Below are 15,438 nucleotides of genomic sequence, written 5' to 3' on the forward strand. Positions count from 1 at the left end.
AGTGGGCAAACGGGCAGAGACCATTTGATTTCTCTTTCAGCAGAATTTTATAGTATTGGTAAACCATCAAACATTAGTGCTAACTAGGATTTTATTTGTATCTTTTGGGAAGCAAATCATTCCATGATGGTGGGGAGGAGGTTTTATTCTCTTCAAGCTTGCATCTCTTTTGCACTAAGGTTTTTCCCCTTTTTTAATTTTTTTTTTTTCCTTCCGTCTTGCAGGTTCAAAATGATTTGGAAGCAAAGGTTAACTCAGTTTCAGCATTAATTCATAAACTACAGGAGGCAGACAGACAACTGCATAGTGTTGCTGAACAACAAACTAATATGAAGACTCTTCATGAGAAGCCCCACTGTCATGATAGAGTCGGTGAGCTTGAAAAACAAATGAATGCTTTCATGATGCAACGGATTCAGCATCTAGAAAAGTTACAGGAGCAACAAATGGATATTCAGGTATCTAAGTAACAGTGCAGAAGCTTTAGTTTAATAATTTCTTCTGTATCCCTGTATTAATATAATAATAATTTGGATCATGTCTTAGTATTAGAGAGAAAGAAAGATCCAGTGGCCAGCACATAAGCTTAGAACTTTTTGGGAAAAGGTTTACTTCTGGTTCTGTTCCAGATATCTGCTCCACTCTCCTCCCTAATTTTTGTGTCTCTGGAAAGTAAAAGCAAAAATTGTGAAATTACTCTCATTCATACCAAGAAATCATTTAGACCTTTAATAACTGAGGAAACTTTAATTCAGTGAGTATCCAGTCAGATTAAAAGTCCAAGAACAATTATAAATTCTTTCTTCAAAGAGTCCTCTGTGTTTTTTGAAAGGCAGGATAATGTCCAAGCATGTCTGCATTCTGAGGTTGTTGTAAATGGCTCTTCTCTGGAATAGCATGTCAAAATCTGTTCAGTATGATTACATGGCAAATATTCATGTTACAAGTTTTACTTGAGAAAAAAAACTAACGCATATATTAGAAATCCTTTCTAATTTTGTCTCTTAGTCTCATCTCATTAGCTCTGCAGTGAACTCAGGTGGCTTACAGCGAATTCATGAGCCTTCCTCCAGCCTCATGACAAAACAATCTGAAAAGTCAGAACAGCGATTGCTCACTAACGAAATACCTTCTTGTCAGAGGGGTTTATTTCCTACCAGTGGTGGTGCACCTGCCCAAGGTGAAGACAAATTCTGAGTATCTTATTTTCAGTGTTAGTTTTGCATTAATTTTATTGCCATTAATATTGGATTTTACTTCACATCAGTAATGAATAGTAAACAGTTCTGTCTGTATCATTGGTTATATACTATATTAGGCAATAAAACATCTACCACATATTTTGAAAATGTTCTAGTTTAAAGTAAGAGTTTCATATTTAGTAAGTGCTTAGTCTGCACCAAGAGAGGCCGAGACCTAACCTAATCTCACTGAGAAATGATCTGCGTGGAAGCTTGGAATGAACTAATCCATAGTATGGTTGGCTTTGTTTTTTGTTGTGGGTTTTGGTTTTTTTGGGGGGATTTTTTGTTTGTTTTTTTTTTTATACCTTTATAATAGCACTTGGAAGTATGACGTTTTCTTCCAATTTGCTTTCTTAACTACTTCTTTAATGTTTTGCATTTTCTTAAAAAATCCATGATGTTGGCTTCTTTTTTTTTTTTTGGTAGATTTCTTTTCCTATGAAACAATTTGTTAACATTTAAATAACTTTTTTTTTTTCCCTGAAGCATATTCAAGCCAATTTCAGAGTTTTGGGATTAATACACAAAAATCTCCTCTAAAGACACCAGTTCCTCGGAGATATGCTCCAGAACCTGTATCAAAAAATGTGAAAATCTCAAAGAAAGAAAACTCTGTAACAGAAAAGGAAAACATTCCAAAATCCACAAGTGCAGGTATTGTAAGACACTCCTGTTCTCTGCTGGCATGAATAGTATGGTGTGGGAATTACTTTGTGTGGTCCTCACCTGTTCTGAGCTGTTGGGTTTCTGGCACTTAAGTACATATATTCAGAATATTGGAAAGTACGTTTGGAAAGGGTTGGTTTTGTGAATAAATCACTATTAACTAACTAAAGACTTCATGACAATACTGATCTAACATGTAGCATCTCAACATGGTTGCTCACTGAAATATTTTCTCAAATAAAAAATTAAATGACCATTCATTGCCAAGTTTAAGAAAGGCTATATAGAATAATGTAACATTTGAGAGCTACTCACTTGCTCATTATCACTGGTTGAATTTATCCCCTCTCCCCGCCCCGCTCCCCTTAACCATGGATCCACAGGGTCTTTGGGATATTGTAATGAAAACAGCACATGTAAAGCAATGGGAAGTAATTTTCTTTTACTGCTTTTGAACAGTTTGGTGGCATAAAACTCAGTTTTGAACATTCCATCAAAAAATAAAGCATCCTTTTTTTGGTTTTGGTTGGTTGTGTTTTAGAATTGTTTGAGGATCTAAAACTGAGGAAAAGCATTTAAAAGAATCAGCCATTGTACTGTTGTCATCAAGGACATCAGATTCTTATCAGATGCTGCTTCTATCTGTCTTTTACAAAGCTGCCACCTATTCTTGTTGTTCCATAGGTGCAGGAATAAATGAAACAAGACAGAGGAAGAACAATAAATCTGTGACAGTATGGACAGAATGTTTCTCTGTGACTCAGTTAATTGCCATCACAGTTTCATTTATGTGTTTTCTGACTTTGCTAATGTAACACAATCACAGTAAGATAGATTAGTGTGAGTGGTTTTATGTGACTTGCCTATCTGAAATAAATCTATATTTCAATCTAAATCTATATAAATCTAAAAAAAATTTTTACTATCTTTAGTGAGCATAGTGGGGAAATATCTGGAAGGGAAAAAAAAGTATTAAATATATTGAACAAAGTTAACCTTCTTTTTTCTGCCCTAGGTGAAGGGAGACTTCTTGAGCACATTCTGAATTCTCAAGAAATGCCACGGGGGCAGATTGAAGATTCCAAGAAGGCAGCATTAAACAGTAATAAAATGAGCTGTCATTCTGAGAGATACAGGTAAATAAACATCACAATCCAAAACTGAAGAGGACTTTTTGTTTGTCTTGATGAAATTGAGAAAGATGTATTGGATATTGATGGTTTAATAGAGTCGGTGGCATGGTCCTTTAGTCTAGCAAAGCTGTGTCTGAAGTGGAAACATGGCCCACTGACATTTCTATGCTACTTTTGCATTTCTGTTGTATAATGGAGGTAGATGAAGGCTTGTTGATAAGGGTCATTTGTAGCACCTTTCTTGAAGGTCATTGGGTGTCACTTTTTTGTCTTGCGAGTACGTGTCTTCCATTGTAGCAGCTTGGAGAGTAGTGTCAGAAGCCAGCTCTACAGACAGTTTGTTAAAGTGGAGCTGCCGTTGTCGGTGAGACTCCAGGCTTATGGGAGCTGTATGAGAACACCTTGTTGGGAAGGCGCAGCATCCGCCTAACAGTTTCTGAGTGTTAAGAGAGTGTGTGGAAATGTTCTGCGTCAAATTACTGAGGCAGTCATTTGATGTCACATTTTCACTAATGTAATGAGAAATGGCTACATATATACGGTCTTATTTTGATAGTATGGACAAAAATGTTAATTGCTTCAACTGGAAATGTATCCAAAGTTTACATGTTGCTCTGTTAGATCTGAATTTTAGATGTAGTTTCACTGTTGAAAATACAGGGATACAGCTCAAGGTGTTAAGTGGTAAACAGAGAAAACCCAATAACCTGTCTGAAACCTAAGGTAAAAAAGCAGATTCCAATTTATATGAAGGTTTGGCATTCTTGCAATTTAAATTAGTGCTTAGTTTCACAGTTGGCTACTTTCTTGGGCCACATGAGGAGCCAGGAGACTTTTAATCAAGAGTGTTTCTCCCATCAGGCATACTGCTCTGCATACAGATTCAGTCCCTGCTTTAGAAAGCTTCCAAAATTGCAGTTCAGTTGAGAAAACGGTGAAAAAAGCAGATGATTTACTTCAAGATCTTGACCAGTTGAGAAGAAAAATGCATGACATGCTAGAGGTAAAGTCTGTGTAATCAGAATGATCAAGAGTTTGAGTAAAGGGGAATAAAAAATGTGGAGAAAAACTTAGAGGTCTGGTATCAGTAAAAGTGTTGCCCTTGCTTCCACCTCTGTAAAAAGACTGACATTTGTTTACAGTTACTTGGAATATTGCTGTTTCTGTATGTGGAAGCCCATTGAGCCTGAGTAATTTCTCAATGAGTATGCAATAGACTAGACTGTAGAGGCTCTTACAGCCATTCTAACAAGCATAAAACAGGATAAAAAAAAAAAAAAGTGGTTTATTTCTTTGTTTAATTTAAGGTTGCTATATTCCTGTGATACTAGAGCTGCAGAGCTGATATAACATTCCCATTTGGGGAAGAACAATGTTCTGTTTATTTGCAGTCACCTAAGGATGACTTAAGCTACTTCCTTTTTCATTTTGCCACTTCTTTTTGTAAAGAGTGCTGTTTCCAAATAATTGACTAGCATGCATCCTTGTATTGTTTTTTATGCTAATGATTTTGTACCTTTGGTGCTAGAATGGTTCTGTGCTGGCAACTTGGTGGTGGTTTTTAACAATTGAGACTTTTATCTGTTAACCTGGTTCCACATGGAAGCAAGGTATACCTGATCTGGTGTGGTCCTCTCTGTTCTTGTAAATATTTGTTGTGGGAAAGAAGAAAGACTTGAAAATTCACATTTTGTGAATTGGCTTGGAATGCAATAGCTATGATTATGTTGGTTCATTTCTGTGTTTGAAGTTTTTAGCTCGCATATTTCCCTAAAAATATTTTGCACGATGTTTCTTACTGTATCTTTAGAATTTAAATGTTCTTACCAGTAAGAGAACACGTACCATGTGCCCCATTTATATTGCAAATATTTGCTTACCACTATTGCTAAAAATTGAGTAGCATACCTCAAGTATAAGTATAAGCAACAGAACAGGAAAAGGTGGGAGAAGAAATGGCAATTGAAAGAGACACAGTTGACATAAATGACTTAAAATCTCTTTCTTACAAAAAAGGTCAATAGGAAGACAGAGATGATGACTTCAGCAAATGCGGAGTTGAGTCAATTAGGTAGTTAGCTATTGACTTCTCATCACTGAGAGATTTGTAGAGTGGCAAAGTAGATACTTAGGATCAATGAGCACTAGCTTTGTCATACAAGGAAGTTAATAGCCTGAATTAACTGAGATAGGTTGTGATGGGACAGAAGGTGGTGCTCTAATCCTAAAGAAGTGTGCAGTAAAATTTAGTAGTTCACAAGGAACTCATTGTGCCCATTTAAATTAATCAGATATCTACCCTGGATTTTACCTTGATGGATCTGCCTTTAGATAAGTTTCAACAGCTCTTCTTCTGTCTTTTTAGGAAGCAAATTCATGGAAATCAGACATAAATGATCTTATTAAGGTATACCTTACATTTTTTTATTTTTTTAAATACTGTAATATTGAAACAATTCTGAACATGCTTGCAATGAGATAACATTAAAGTAACTATTGCATACCTTTTTTTTTTTTTTTTTTAAAAGGTTGATATTATGCACAGATTACATTACTCAAAGTAAGATTTAACTTGTTCTTTGACTTGTTTTAGTCAATCCTGGTGAGCTACCTTGTGGGAATAATAAAAATGTTAGGCAAAAAGCTACTGTCTCAAGTGGACATAGTGTGTACTACTCATATATTTACCATTTCCTGATGTGTGTCTAACCAGCAAGTCTGCATTATTTTATGATTGAACATGAACCTGTATTTCTTACGTTTTCTCACAAATTTCACATCTCTTATTGAGCTAGTATTTGTCCAAAAGTTTAAATTTAAAAATGAAAACTTCTATAAAATCAGTAAATAATTTGGTTTATTGTCCTTTTCTCACCAGGCAAAACCAAGATCATGGGATGTGTGTTGGTTTCTATGTCCATTGTGTTTTGGCAGTACACCTGTTAGAAACTAGACTTTCATGTAATTCTGATTTGGTAACAGGGTAGCTTTGAAGCCCAACCTGATTTGTGATCTGTGAGGTTATTTTATGCTCATTCAGTTAATGCTTTCAGAGTCTACTCAAGTTTGGGTATTTTGTTTTTTTTCTTTGGAGTTTCTTTTTCTTTATGTACATTTATCACTTTTTAAATGCTTTTTGTTTCCTTTCTGGAAGACAAAGCACTCTTCTGGGGGACCTCTGGGTTTCATCAGGAGTGTAAGAGTAAATGTGAGGACTATAGCTGTATGGCTCCTTATTTCCCCTGTACTTGTCTTCCTTTTGTATTTAGCAGCTAATATATGCTTGATTTTTATCTCAGTAAGATGATTCCACAAAGTAAAAGGCTAATAGTTGCTTCATTGTTTCTTCTGAAAAGTGAAAATCAGCAAAATGGGGAGAGGATCATGGTGCTGTTGAGGGGTTTATTTTGTTGTTGTTCTTAAAACTTGTGTATATTTGTTGGTGTTTCTTATGGTAGATGCATACCAATTGAGTGCATATATTTAGAGGACTTTGGGTTTTATTATGCTTTTGATAATAACTAATGTTAATATGTTATTGGATTCTTCATTAGGGACTGTAGTGATAGGACAAGGGATAATGGGTTAAAACTTAAACAGAGGAAGTTTAGACTGGATATAAGGAAGAAGTTCTTTACTCTTAGGATGGTGAGGCACTGTAGTGGCTTGCCCAGGGGAAGTTGTGAATGCTCCATCCCTGGCAGTGTTCAAGGCCAGGTTAGAGCCTTGGGTGACAAGATTTAGTGTGTGATGTCCCTGCCCATGGCAGGGGAGTTGGAATTAGATGATCTTAAGGTCCTTTCCAACCCTAACTATTCTATGATTCTGTGTTACACGGAGAGATCTCCATATGATACTTCACGTATCTAATTTCCATCTTTTCACATGCTTATTGGCTCCATTAACATTGCCTGTGCATTAAATCATTTAGCATTTGAGAGCTTTTGGATGTCTTTCCATTTGCTTGACTTTTAAATGTGTTTGCAACATACTGAATGTTCTTGATCAATTGCAGTTGATTATAGTACATGTGGGTGGTATTTCATACAATGGGCATTGATGTGATAATAGATTAAGGGGAATTCTGATCAGTGTGTAGAAAGTTGGAATTACAGTCTCTTGTTTAAATGCTAGAGGTTCTGTTTCACTTTTAGTCAAAAAAGTCTGCTGTTACATCTGAACTTCCTGAACGTCATCTGCTCAATAAACCGTCAATCCTTCAAAATGTTAAAGTGCCAAAATCTATACTGAGGGATGCTAAAAGGATTTTCAGAGGAGTTCAAAACAATAAAAAAGTTCTTGAAGAAAATTTGGAAGCTGTTATTCACGCAAAAGATGGAGATGCCATGTATACTTTTATTAATGCCTTGACTACAAACAGGTTAGACCCTATAATTCTGTGCTTTGTGTGACTACTCATTGTGTGTACTCACGTTTATCACCTCTTATTTTTTTCTTCTTTAATTCTGTGTGTTGAAGAAGCAGTGCACTTCCCTGCAAAAAGTATTTATTGACTCTTAGCAATCATTAGATGATGCTCTTGAACTTCAAATATTTTTTGACCCTCCTGGTGCGTATTTATTGACAGATATCTGTTAGTTCTTGGTAAATCTGGATTCTGAGACTTACCATCGACAAACTGTCCTGCTGTCATAACAAGGAGGTTATAACTTTTAGCTTTTTGTAGACAAACTTGCATTAACAGGAAAATTAAAGGGTAATTTCATTATTCGGAACAGAAGAGGCTTCATAAGCCTGTAAATGTTACAGAATTAGTCATCCTACAGCAGATCTTTGGCTTTTGAGCATTTGCTTTGTTAGTTGTGTTTAATACTCCTACTTGAATCATAATGAAAGTTTTCCTATTAGAATACAACTAAATCTTGAGTTTCTGAGGTAGGTAAATATTCTCTTCATGTAAAGATTTATTTTTTTTTCAGACATCTGCTGTCATTATCTTTTAGAGGAAGGAGTAATTTTTTTCATCTGCTTTGTGTCTTTTGTGTTGGAATGTTTTTGTTGCCTTGTTTTTTTCAGTTTTTTGGTCAAAAAGAAGGAACAGACACATGGCTGCCACTTTTTTGTAGATGTTTGTAATAATGTTAGTACATACCAGTGGGGGGTGGGGTTTGCAGGTGGCATTACATGAGAACAGATACAGGTTTGGGAAACTTGGATAGTCTATGTTCAGTGCCCTTTAGAAAGACTGTACTGGTACATAATCTTGCCATCTGTGTTCTGGGTGTCTCTTTTTATAGTGTTTATAGGTCAGTACTTTCCCAGGAACAAATCTGTGCAATTTAAGAAGCACCGACCTTAAAGTTCTTTCTTCTATTTCAGAGATGTATTGGAAGAGATTCGTATCAGAAACACTGTGGATGAGTGGATTAAAGCAATCAGTTTAGAAATCCAGGTATGGCTGGAAAAATGAGTTCAGGTTTTTGCATTATAGTTTTTCACCTTGTATTGTTTTTTCATGTCAATAGTTAAACACTTGCAACTTGAAAACATGAGAAAACTGCTTATTATTACTAGCACATTGTATATTCTATAATAAAATATTTACCTCTCTTTTAAAACTTCAATAGCTTAATGAAAATCACTAGTCACAGTCACATGGCTAGCATGAAGAGCAGGCCATTTCTCAGAACTTCAAAGTTATCCACAGGCTTCTTCTGATAGCCTTGAAGATAAAAATCTCCTTTTATTGCATTTATGTTTTATCTTTAGGCTGAAATGGCAAGAAATGATTTGGAACAAGTGAAATATGATCAGAAGGTCCCATGGATCAAGAGAGGCCAAAACATTAAGGGTATGAAGACCAATGAAGAAATTAGAGCAAAATCTCAAACACTTCAAGGATGCCCACCAAAGAATCTTTTATCTGCTGCTAAGCCATTACAGAAGCCAGTGGAAGAGAACAGAAGCAAACAAAGGTTTAGAACTCACTTTTCTTCTGAAAATTTGCAGAGGAACAAAAAAAAGGCAGATGTGAGTTCCCAAGTAGTTGGTTGCTTTTTTTTTGTAATGACGGGTTTGCTTTAGCTTGCAGTATTCATGTAAGAAATTGTTTCCATGTGTGACTCTAATAATTTTAAATTATAGCCCTGTCCTGTGGATTTCTGTTGTCAGAATTGTCCTTGTTTTCATGTTCTGTAGGAGCTGAAGCTAAGTGCGTGTAATAATGTAGAATTCATTGTCTTGTTATAAATTTGCCTTACCCAGTACCTACTGTTTTATTCAGCTGTTAGTAAGCTTCCTGTATGTATCATTGCATATATGTTTTCATGTGTGTTTGGTATTTATGCTGCTTGTTGCAGAAAATACTACTTTTTTTCCCTCTAGACTTTTGCAGCACTACTGACATGGTAAAATTTTCATCCATGAAGAGCTGTAAACTTTTTTTTTTGGTGTGTATCAGGGACCTGTGAATAGAAGTCCAGTGGTACAAAATGAAGACTATCTGTGTCAAGTTTATGGGAAACCAATTTACCAGGGCCATCGTAGCACACTTAAGAAAGCACCTTATCTGAGATTCAACTCTCCGTCTCCCAAATCTAAACTTCAAAGGCCCAAGGTGATAGAGTGTGTTAGAGGTAAGTAATTCTTTGATGTGAACAAGATGTTCATTCTCAGTTTTTATATTAGGAATTCCTTGTATAAATGAAACTGTTTAATTGTTCACCTGCTTGTCAGTCTAAAGCTCAAGCAGCTGCAGTATGCTTCCTAGAAAGGTGCCCCATGCATGTCAGTGTTTAAGAGATGTTTGGCAAATGCCCTTAATACCATGCTTTAACTTTTGGTCAGCTCTGAAGTGGTCAAGCAGTTGGACTACATGATTGCTGTAGGTCTCTTCCAACTGAAATAGTATGATTCTGTTCTATGCTGTGCTATTCAAAAAGATGCTCTTTTCAAAACTAAAAAATACGAGTAGGTTTTCAGATTTGCTTAGTGTATCTCACTTTTTTAGACTATCAAATCCATACTTATTTCTACATTTAATAAACATATTAATATATATTTATTGTTGTCCAAGTCTTAAAAAGCTGAATTGCCAGAAGTAAAGACATGAGCATCTGAAAGCTGAGTGTGCTGAAAAACTAACCCAGCTTTTGATAAAGGTTACTGAGAGATGTGTTCTTCATGTTGTCATGTCATTTAAATGATTGGTTCAGTCAGAGTTAAGAAATAAACTGAGATTTGAAAAATCAAGGAAGCCTGTTATTTAATTTTCCACTACTAATACATTAATTGAAATCTGAAAATTTGTATTTGTGGTTGTGAAGATGTCATCTATTAGCTTGAAAATATTGGAAGACATTAATCAGAAGCATTGGTTTAGTTCACTAAATGCAGCTGCTCTTGTTAGTCAAGTTAGGGTTAAAACTGGAGTATAACTGTTTTGTACTAGCTTGTTACTGTTATTAGTTGATTAATATTGAATTTCATTCACTAGTTTTGTAGGCAAAGTGTTAGGATCAGGAGATTCAAATTTTCAAGCCTATTAAAAATCTGTAAAAAAATTAAAAAGTGAAACTATGCAACATCTGACATAAGTAGGTGTAGATAAACTTTATCTTGAGTTAGCAGAAAGTAATGTTTTAATTGGGTCTGGTTTATTTCCTAGTTATGTTTTCAGAAGTTAACTGATTCTTAACTCGGAAACTAACTAACTGATATGTCAGAAAGACTAATGTGTATCATGTGGGAGAGAGTGGGCAAATTACATGATAGAAAATAAAGATGGAGTGAAAGAGTGTGTTAAGTGAAGAGGCAGTTAAACTGGTGGTGGGCACAATCTAGTTAATAGCATGAGCATCAGTGGGAAGAGATTCCTTTTCGCTTCTTGCACTTAATGCTATTATTACCCATGCAGGGAAAATAAACTTGATTCAGTTGCAACGAGGTTTAAAAAATGGTGTCTGAGTTTTTAATTATACTTTTAGAAGTATTATATTCTGTATGGAATAGAAGGAATTAACATGAGAAGGCAGTGACCATGGTTGAGACCATGTTTTTAGGCCATTAAAATGTGTAGTTTATACCAAAGACATATACATGTCTTTGAAGACAAGTACTGCTGTGTTTTGGTGGGCTTTTTCTTTGACGTTATGATGTACATCCATAGTGGCAAATCCTCAAAATAGTACAAATCTGTTGTTAAGTTTACTGTAGTCCTTATGCCATTTCCCAGCCCTTTTCTTACCTGTGCTCTGGAGCCCAGTTGTGATCCATGAAGAAAAAGTGTTATTGCTAGAAAGTATTTCAACTCTCTGCAAAACTTTCCTGGTAAATGTGGGGTTATAATCCTGGGAAAAAATCTAGATGACTTTTCAAAACTTATTTTTTAAGAGGTGAGAACTTGATATGTGAAAACTGTTTGTCTTGTTCCTCGTGTGTTTTATGTGACCTCTCTTGAAACACTTCTTTTTTTTTTTGTGAAAAATGCTGGTATACTCATTTGAAAGACCAGCAGGATGTACTACTTGTTGACTGCTGGCTATGCTGCATACCTATAATTTAGTTTCTTCTGTAAGGATTTTTTTTGTAATAAAATGTGTGCTAGTAGGTACGTAGTATAGCAATAACAGTGATACAGTGGCCACTGAGATTTGGATTGAGAACAGACACTTCTGTAAAAATATTTAATCAGCAGTTCTGCTTTTGCTGAGTCCTAAATTACATTTGTCTTCTATATTTATTGGGCTCTTGTCCTTTATAGAAGGTCACAACCTTTCCAGGGAGGCCAATTTCGTCATTCCAGCAACAGTACCATGTGAAGAGATGGAAAAAGTGCCCCCTCCCTCCCAATCTAATTATAATAAATAGGTCATTTGATCATTTGATACTAGCATTTTTTTTTTTACTGGTAATGTGTTTAATTCAGTAGTGTCAGTGAAACGTGAAGGTACAGGTTGCCTGCAGTTGTAATAAGCTGCTCGTGTGCCTTAGCTTGTTTTCTGTTGGAGGCAAATTAGAAATGAAAGAGAAGACTGTGTACCGGATCCATGCTGCATTCTATCTTCCAGAACTCCTGCATGTGACAAATACAGTTTAAAAGCCATTTTCTTGAAACCAGAATGAACTCTGGATAGCCTTTACCCAGAGTGGTTCGTTTCCAAGTCATTAAGTCATACTACAGCAGTACAGTAACGTGTGCTGGCAATAATAGAGCTGCCATAAAATTTGTTCTCTGTTTCACATCACTGCAGTTATGGAAAGTTGTGGTTTTGTCTCTGTCATGACAGTAAATAAAATAATGCTGTATTGTTATCTAAGGGAAGAAAAGAAGAATATGGAATTTTTTTGTATGTCACTTAAAACAACACTGCGGTGACTGTGTGTTCTATTTCCAAGTTTTTTGACTTTAATGGCTTTAAGACTGAGGTCTTTGATACTTGGGTTACTTGTCTTTAACTATTCTAATGAGACAGTAGGTTAAACTGCTTTATTTTTGTGCTTTCTTACATCTTGCCAATAAAATGAGAAAGTAACACTTCTGTGTTTCGCATAGGTCTCATGAAGGCAAAGTAGTTAAATGCTTTTGAGGGCTGCTATTCTGAAAGATGATGTTATGGCAGGAAAGTATAAATAATAAAATTAGAAACAGATCTGTACTCTGCTGTAATAGGAGAATAAATAAAATGAAACAAAGATAAATGAGCCACTTTGAAGCACCAGGTTCTTAAGAAAGAAAGAGATCTTGCTAGCATTAAGCATGGTTAGTTCTTTCCTTCACTGATGTGCACCCACAGATTCCCTTCCTGGCCTTGATGTACCAGGTGATAAAGGCTTAAAAATTATTGGAAGCTGTTGGCTTTGGGATTGATTGGCTGGAAAATCCAGACTTATTAAATTACTCCATTTTGTTAAAACAGTCCACTGAGCTTGTTTTAAATTAGTGTTAGAATAAGGATGTTTATTTAAGACTGAAATGGCCATCTGGAGAGTCTCTTTTCAGTCATTTTATAACTCTCTCAACCATTTTCTTTGCAAATAAACTGTAGTGACTAATGCATGGTTTCTTATGGCAAGTAAGGAAAAAAAGCCAACTAACACTTTTATGAGTAAGAGGGCATTTCAAAAAAAGTTGGAGTTGTTTTCTTGCATAATTTGAACTGATAAATATATGTAAAACACTAGGTTTTTAAAGCTAAATTTAATTAAATGTCTAGTTTCTGCCCAGTGCAAATAAACCAAAAAGTTGAAAGCAATTAAAATGAGGTGCTGTGTGTATACAGTACTTAATCATTCTTAACTGTGAGAACCTTGTTTTTACAAGTTGGTGGTATTACAGATATGTTGCAAATTCCTGCTTTTACTAAAAAAGTTCAAGGCTGGGGGGACTGCTAGATCATGTAGCATGACCTCTTCTAAATCACAAGCCACTGAACTGTATATGTTTGTTACTGAGCCTGGTAATTTGTCTTTGACTAAAAAAAAACAGTTTTTTTTTCTGGCTAACCGATGCTTTGCAGAAAGGCACATGCTCATCATTTAAGGAAGTCAGAGATTCTGTCCTTAATTGCTTCTTCCCATGGCTAGGTACATTATGGTTCAGAAGTAAATGGGACATCTCAAATTTAGTATCTGATTTATACCAAGGTTTTTGTTTCAGTTTACAGCTGCTTCAGTTTCCAGGGGATTTTACTTAAAAAAGGACTTTTAATGTCCAATCTATTTTAATATTTACGGAGATATGGAATTAGTACTGGCTGCAACTGTTATCATATATGGAGGTCTTGTCATGCTCTACCTCACTGACATCCTGTTGAGACATCTGAGGATTACATTTATCCCACTAACCACAGCATTGTATTATGATTTATCATTGCATTGCTTATCCAATGTGACTTAAAGCCTTTTTCAGAAATGCTTCTTTCTGACCTGTATTTACTCACTGAGGAGTTATGACTTGCTGTTCTTATTTCTTGCATTACAATTCAAAACTTGTGTGTATTTTCATACACAATACAACTCCTAGAGTGAATTGCCTTACTTGTTTATTTGCATTTGTTAAAAGTTACATTATCAATCTTTATCATCCTTTACTTTTATAATAATTTACCTTTATTCTTCAATTAATTAGGAAGCTATTAAATGTGAACACTAAAAAGTGCTTGTTAAGATGTGTTAACTGGCCATTAATACCGGAAGAATGATGATTAGAAACAACAGAGGAGTAAGATGACATTTTTCAGCTGTAATGAAGAAATTGAGTTGGTTAGCAGTGTTATTCACTCCAGAGTTATTTTCCTAATGCCTGAAAAATAGAAGTAGAAGTGGTTTTGTTTGACTTGCAATATGTTGACTCCTTTTTGGGTGACGTTTTGAGCATTTAGATTAAAGTTGATGATTTCCTTAATATCTACTTTTTCAAAGAACTGAGGTTGAGTAAGACCTTGCATGACTGTACAGTGAGAAATGCAGTATTGAAGTAATGTTCTCTGCTATATGTTTAGGCATTGTTACATACAAATTAGTTCTGGGTAGCTAGTTAGCAATACATTTTCAAAATTGGACCAAAAAGTCAGTGCTTTCTCGATGTTGTAAGTCAAGACTTACAGATATTAGTTACGGCTTTATTTTCCAGTAGCAGTGAGTTGTCAAACCAGGAATTTGTAGATTATTCCTATTCCTTTGTGTACCTGTCAATCTTGTGGCTGGAGACAAAGTACATTTTTATAAAATTGAGGCAGTTAATCAGAAGAAACAACAGATGAAAGTTTGGCTATATCCTGTATACTGTCTATTTTTTATGCCAGGCTTGCATGTTCTTCTAATGCTGTATTTCAAACCTAAATCATGGGTTACATCTTATCTGCTGAGTCACATGGTTCATTCCAACCTACTACCATCCTCATGTCCTTTTCTTCACGTTTCTGTGCCTTCATTTCCTACATTCAGATGCTCAGTATTTGTAATTTTAACTCCTTCATTGCTATCAATACTGAGACATCTAACTTAGCACTTTTAGATTCTGCCTTTCCTGTGTCTCTCCCTTGTTCTTTCCATACCACAGCAAAAACCTGGTAATTGTTTCAGGAGAAGGGCTTAAATTAGTAGAGTACGATGTTACTGGTTTTATACAGGTGTTGATGACATGCAGTTTATCTGCTCTTGTTTTAGGTACAAAGGTAAAGTCGGCAAGAACACAGACTTGTTCTCGCATGCAGAAGGTGGTAACCAGCCCTGGGAAGCAGCATCCTTTGTATGCACTAGCTCAAGGAAATCAGTATCTTTTCAGTCCAAGTCGAGATGTGCCTTCCATCTGTGGTCCAGTTGAAGGTCACCTAATTCCTATGGCTATTCCACTAGGTAGGCGCAAATAAAGCATAGAAGGATGTGTGAAGGTTAATTACTGCAGCTTCATGGGAATAAAACTTACGTCATCT

General features: G+C 35.5%; 1 protein-coding gene across 8 annotated transcripts in view; it reads left to right on the forward strand.

Moving 5' to 3' along the window:
• The window catches only part of KIAA0586 (KIAA0586 ortholog), a 74,489-nt gene that overhangs the window by 5,378 nt on the left and 53,673 nt on the right, over positions 1 to 15,438 (forward strand). For 7 of the 8 annotated variants that reach the window (XM_061462426.1, XM_061462425.1, XM_061462422.1 and 4 more), the window contains exons 6-16: positions 225 to 458; positions 1,009 to 1,180; positions 1,731 to 1,898; positions 2,926 to 3,046; positions 3,905 to 4,046; positions 5,409 to 5,450; positions 7,198 to 7,424; positions 8,384 to 8,456; positions 8,774 to 9,034; positions 9,465 to 9,639; positions 15,173 to 15,361. In XM_061462426.1, coding sequence (XP_061318410.1) covers positions 225 to 458; positions 1,009 to 1,180; positions 1,731 to 1,898; positions 2,926 to 3,046; positions 3,905 to 4,046; positions 5,409 to 5,450; positions 7,198 to 7,424; positions 8,384 to 8,456; positions 8,774 to 9,034; positions 9,465 to 9,639; positions 15,173 to 15,361 — 1,804 coding nt within the window. The remainder of the gene's footprint in view (positions 1 to 224; positions 459 to 1,008; positions 1,181 to 1,730; positions 1,899 to 2,925; positions 3,047 to 3,904; positions 4,047 to 5,408; positions 5,451 to 7,197; positions 7,425 to 8,383; positions 8,457 to 8,773; positions 9,035 to 9,464; positions 9,640 to 15,172; positions 15,362 to 15,438) is intronic. The other variant, XM_061462423.1, reaches the window with a different exon arrangement.

This window comes from Pezoporus flaviventris, unplaced genomic scaffold (genome assembly GCF_033815535.1).
Source record: "Pezoporus flaviventris isolate CSIRO_AGI_PZ_B2104156 unplaced genomic scaffold, CSIRO_AGI_Pfla_v1 ptg000035l, whole genome shotgun sequence".
Taxonomy (NCBI): Eukaryota; Metazoa; Chordata; class Aves; order Psittaciformes; family Psittacidae; genus Pezoporus; species Pezoporus flaviventris.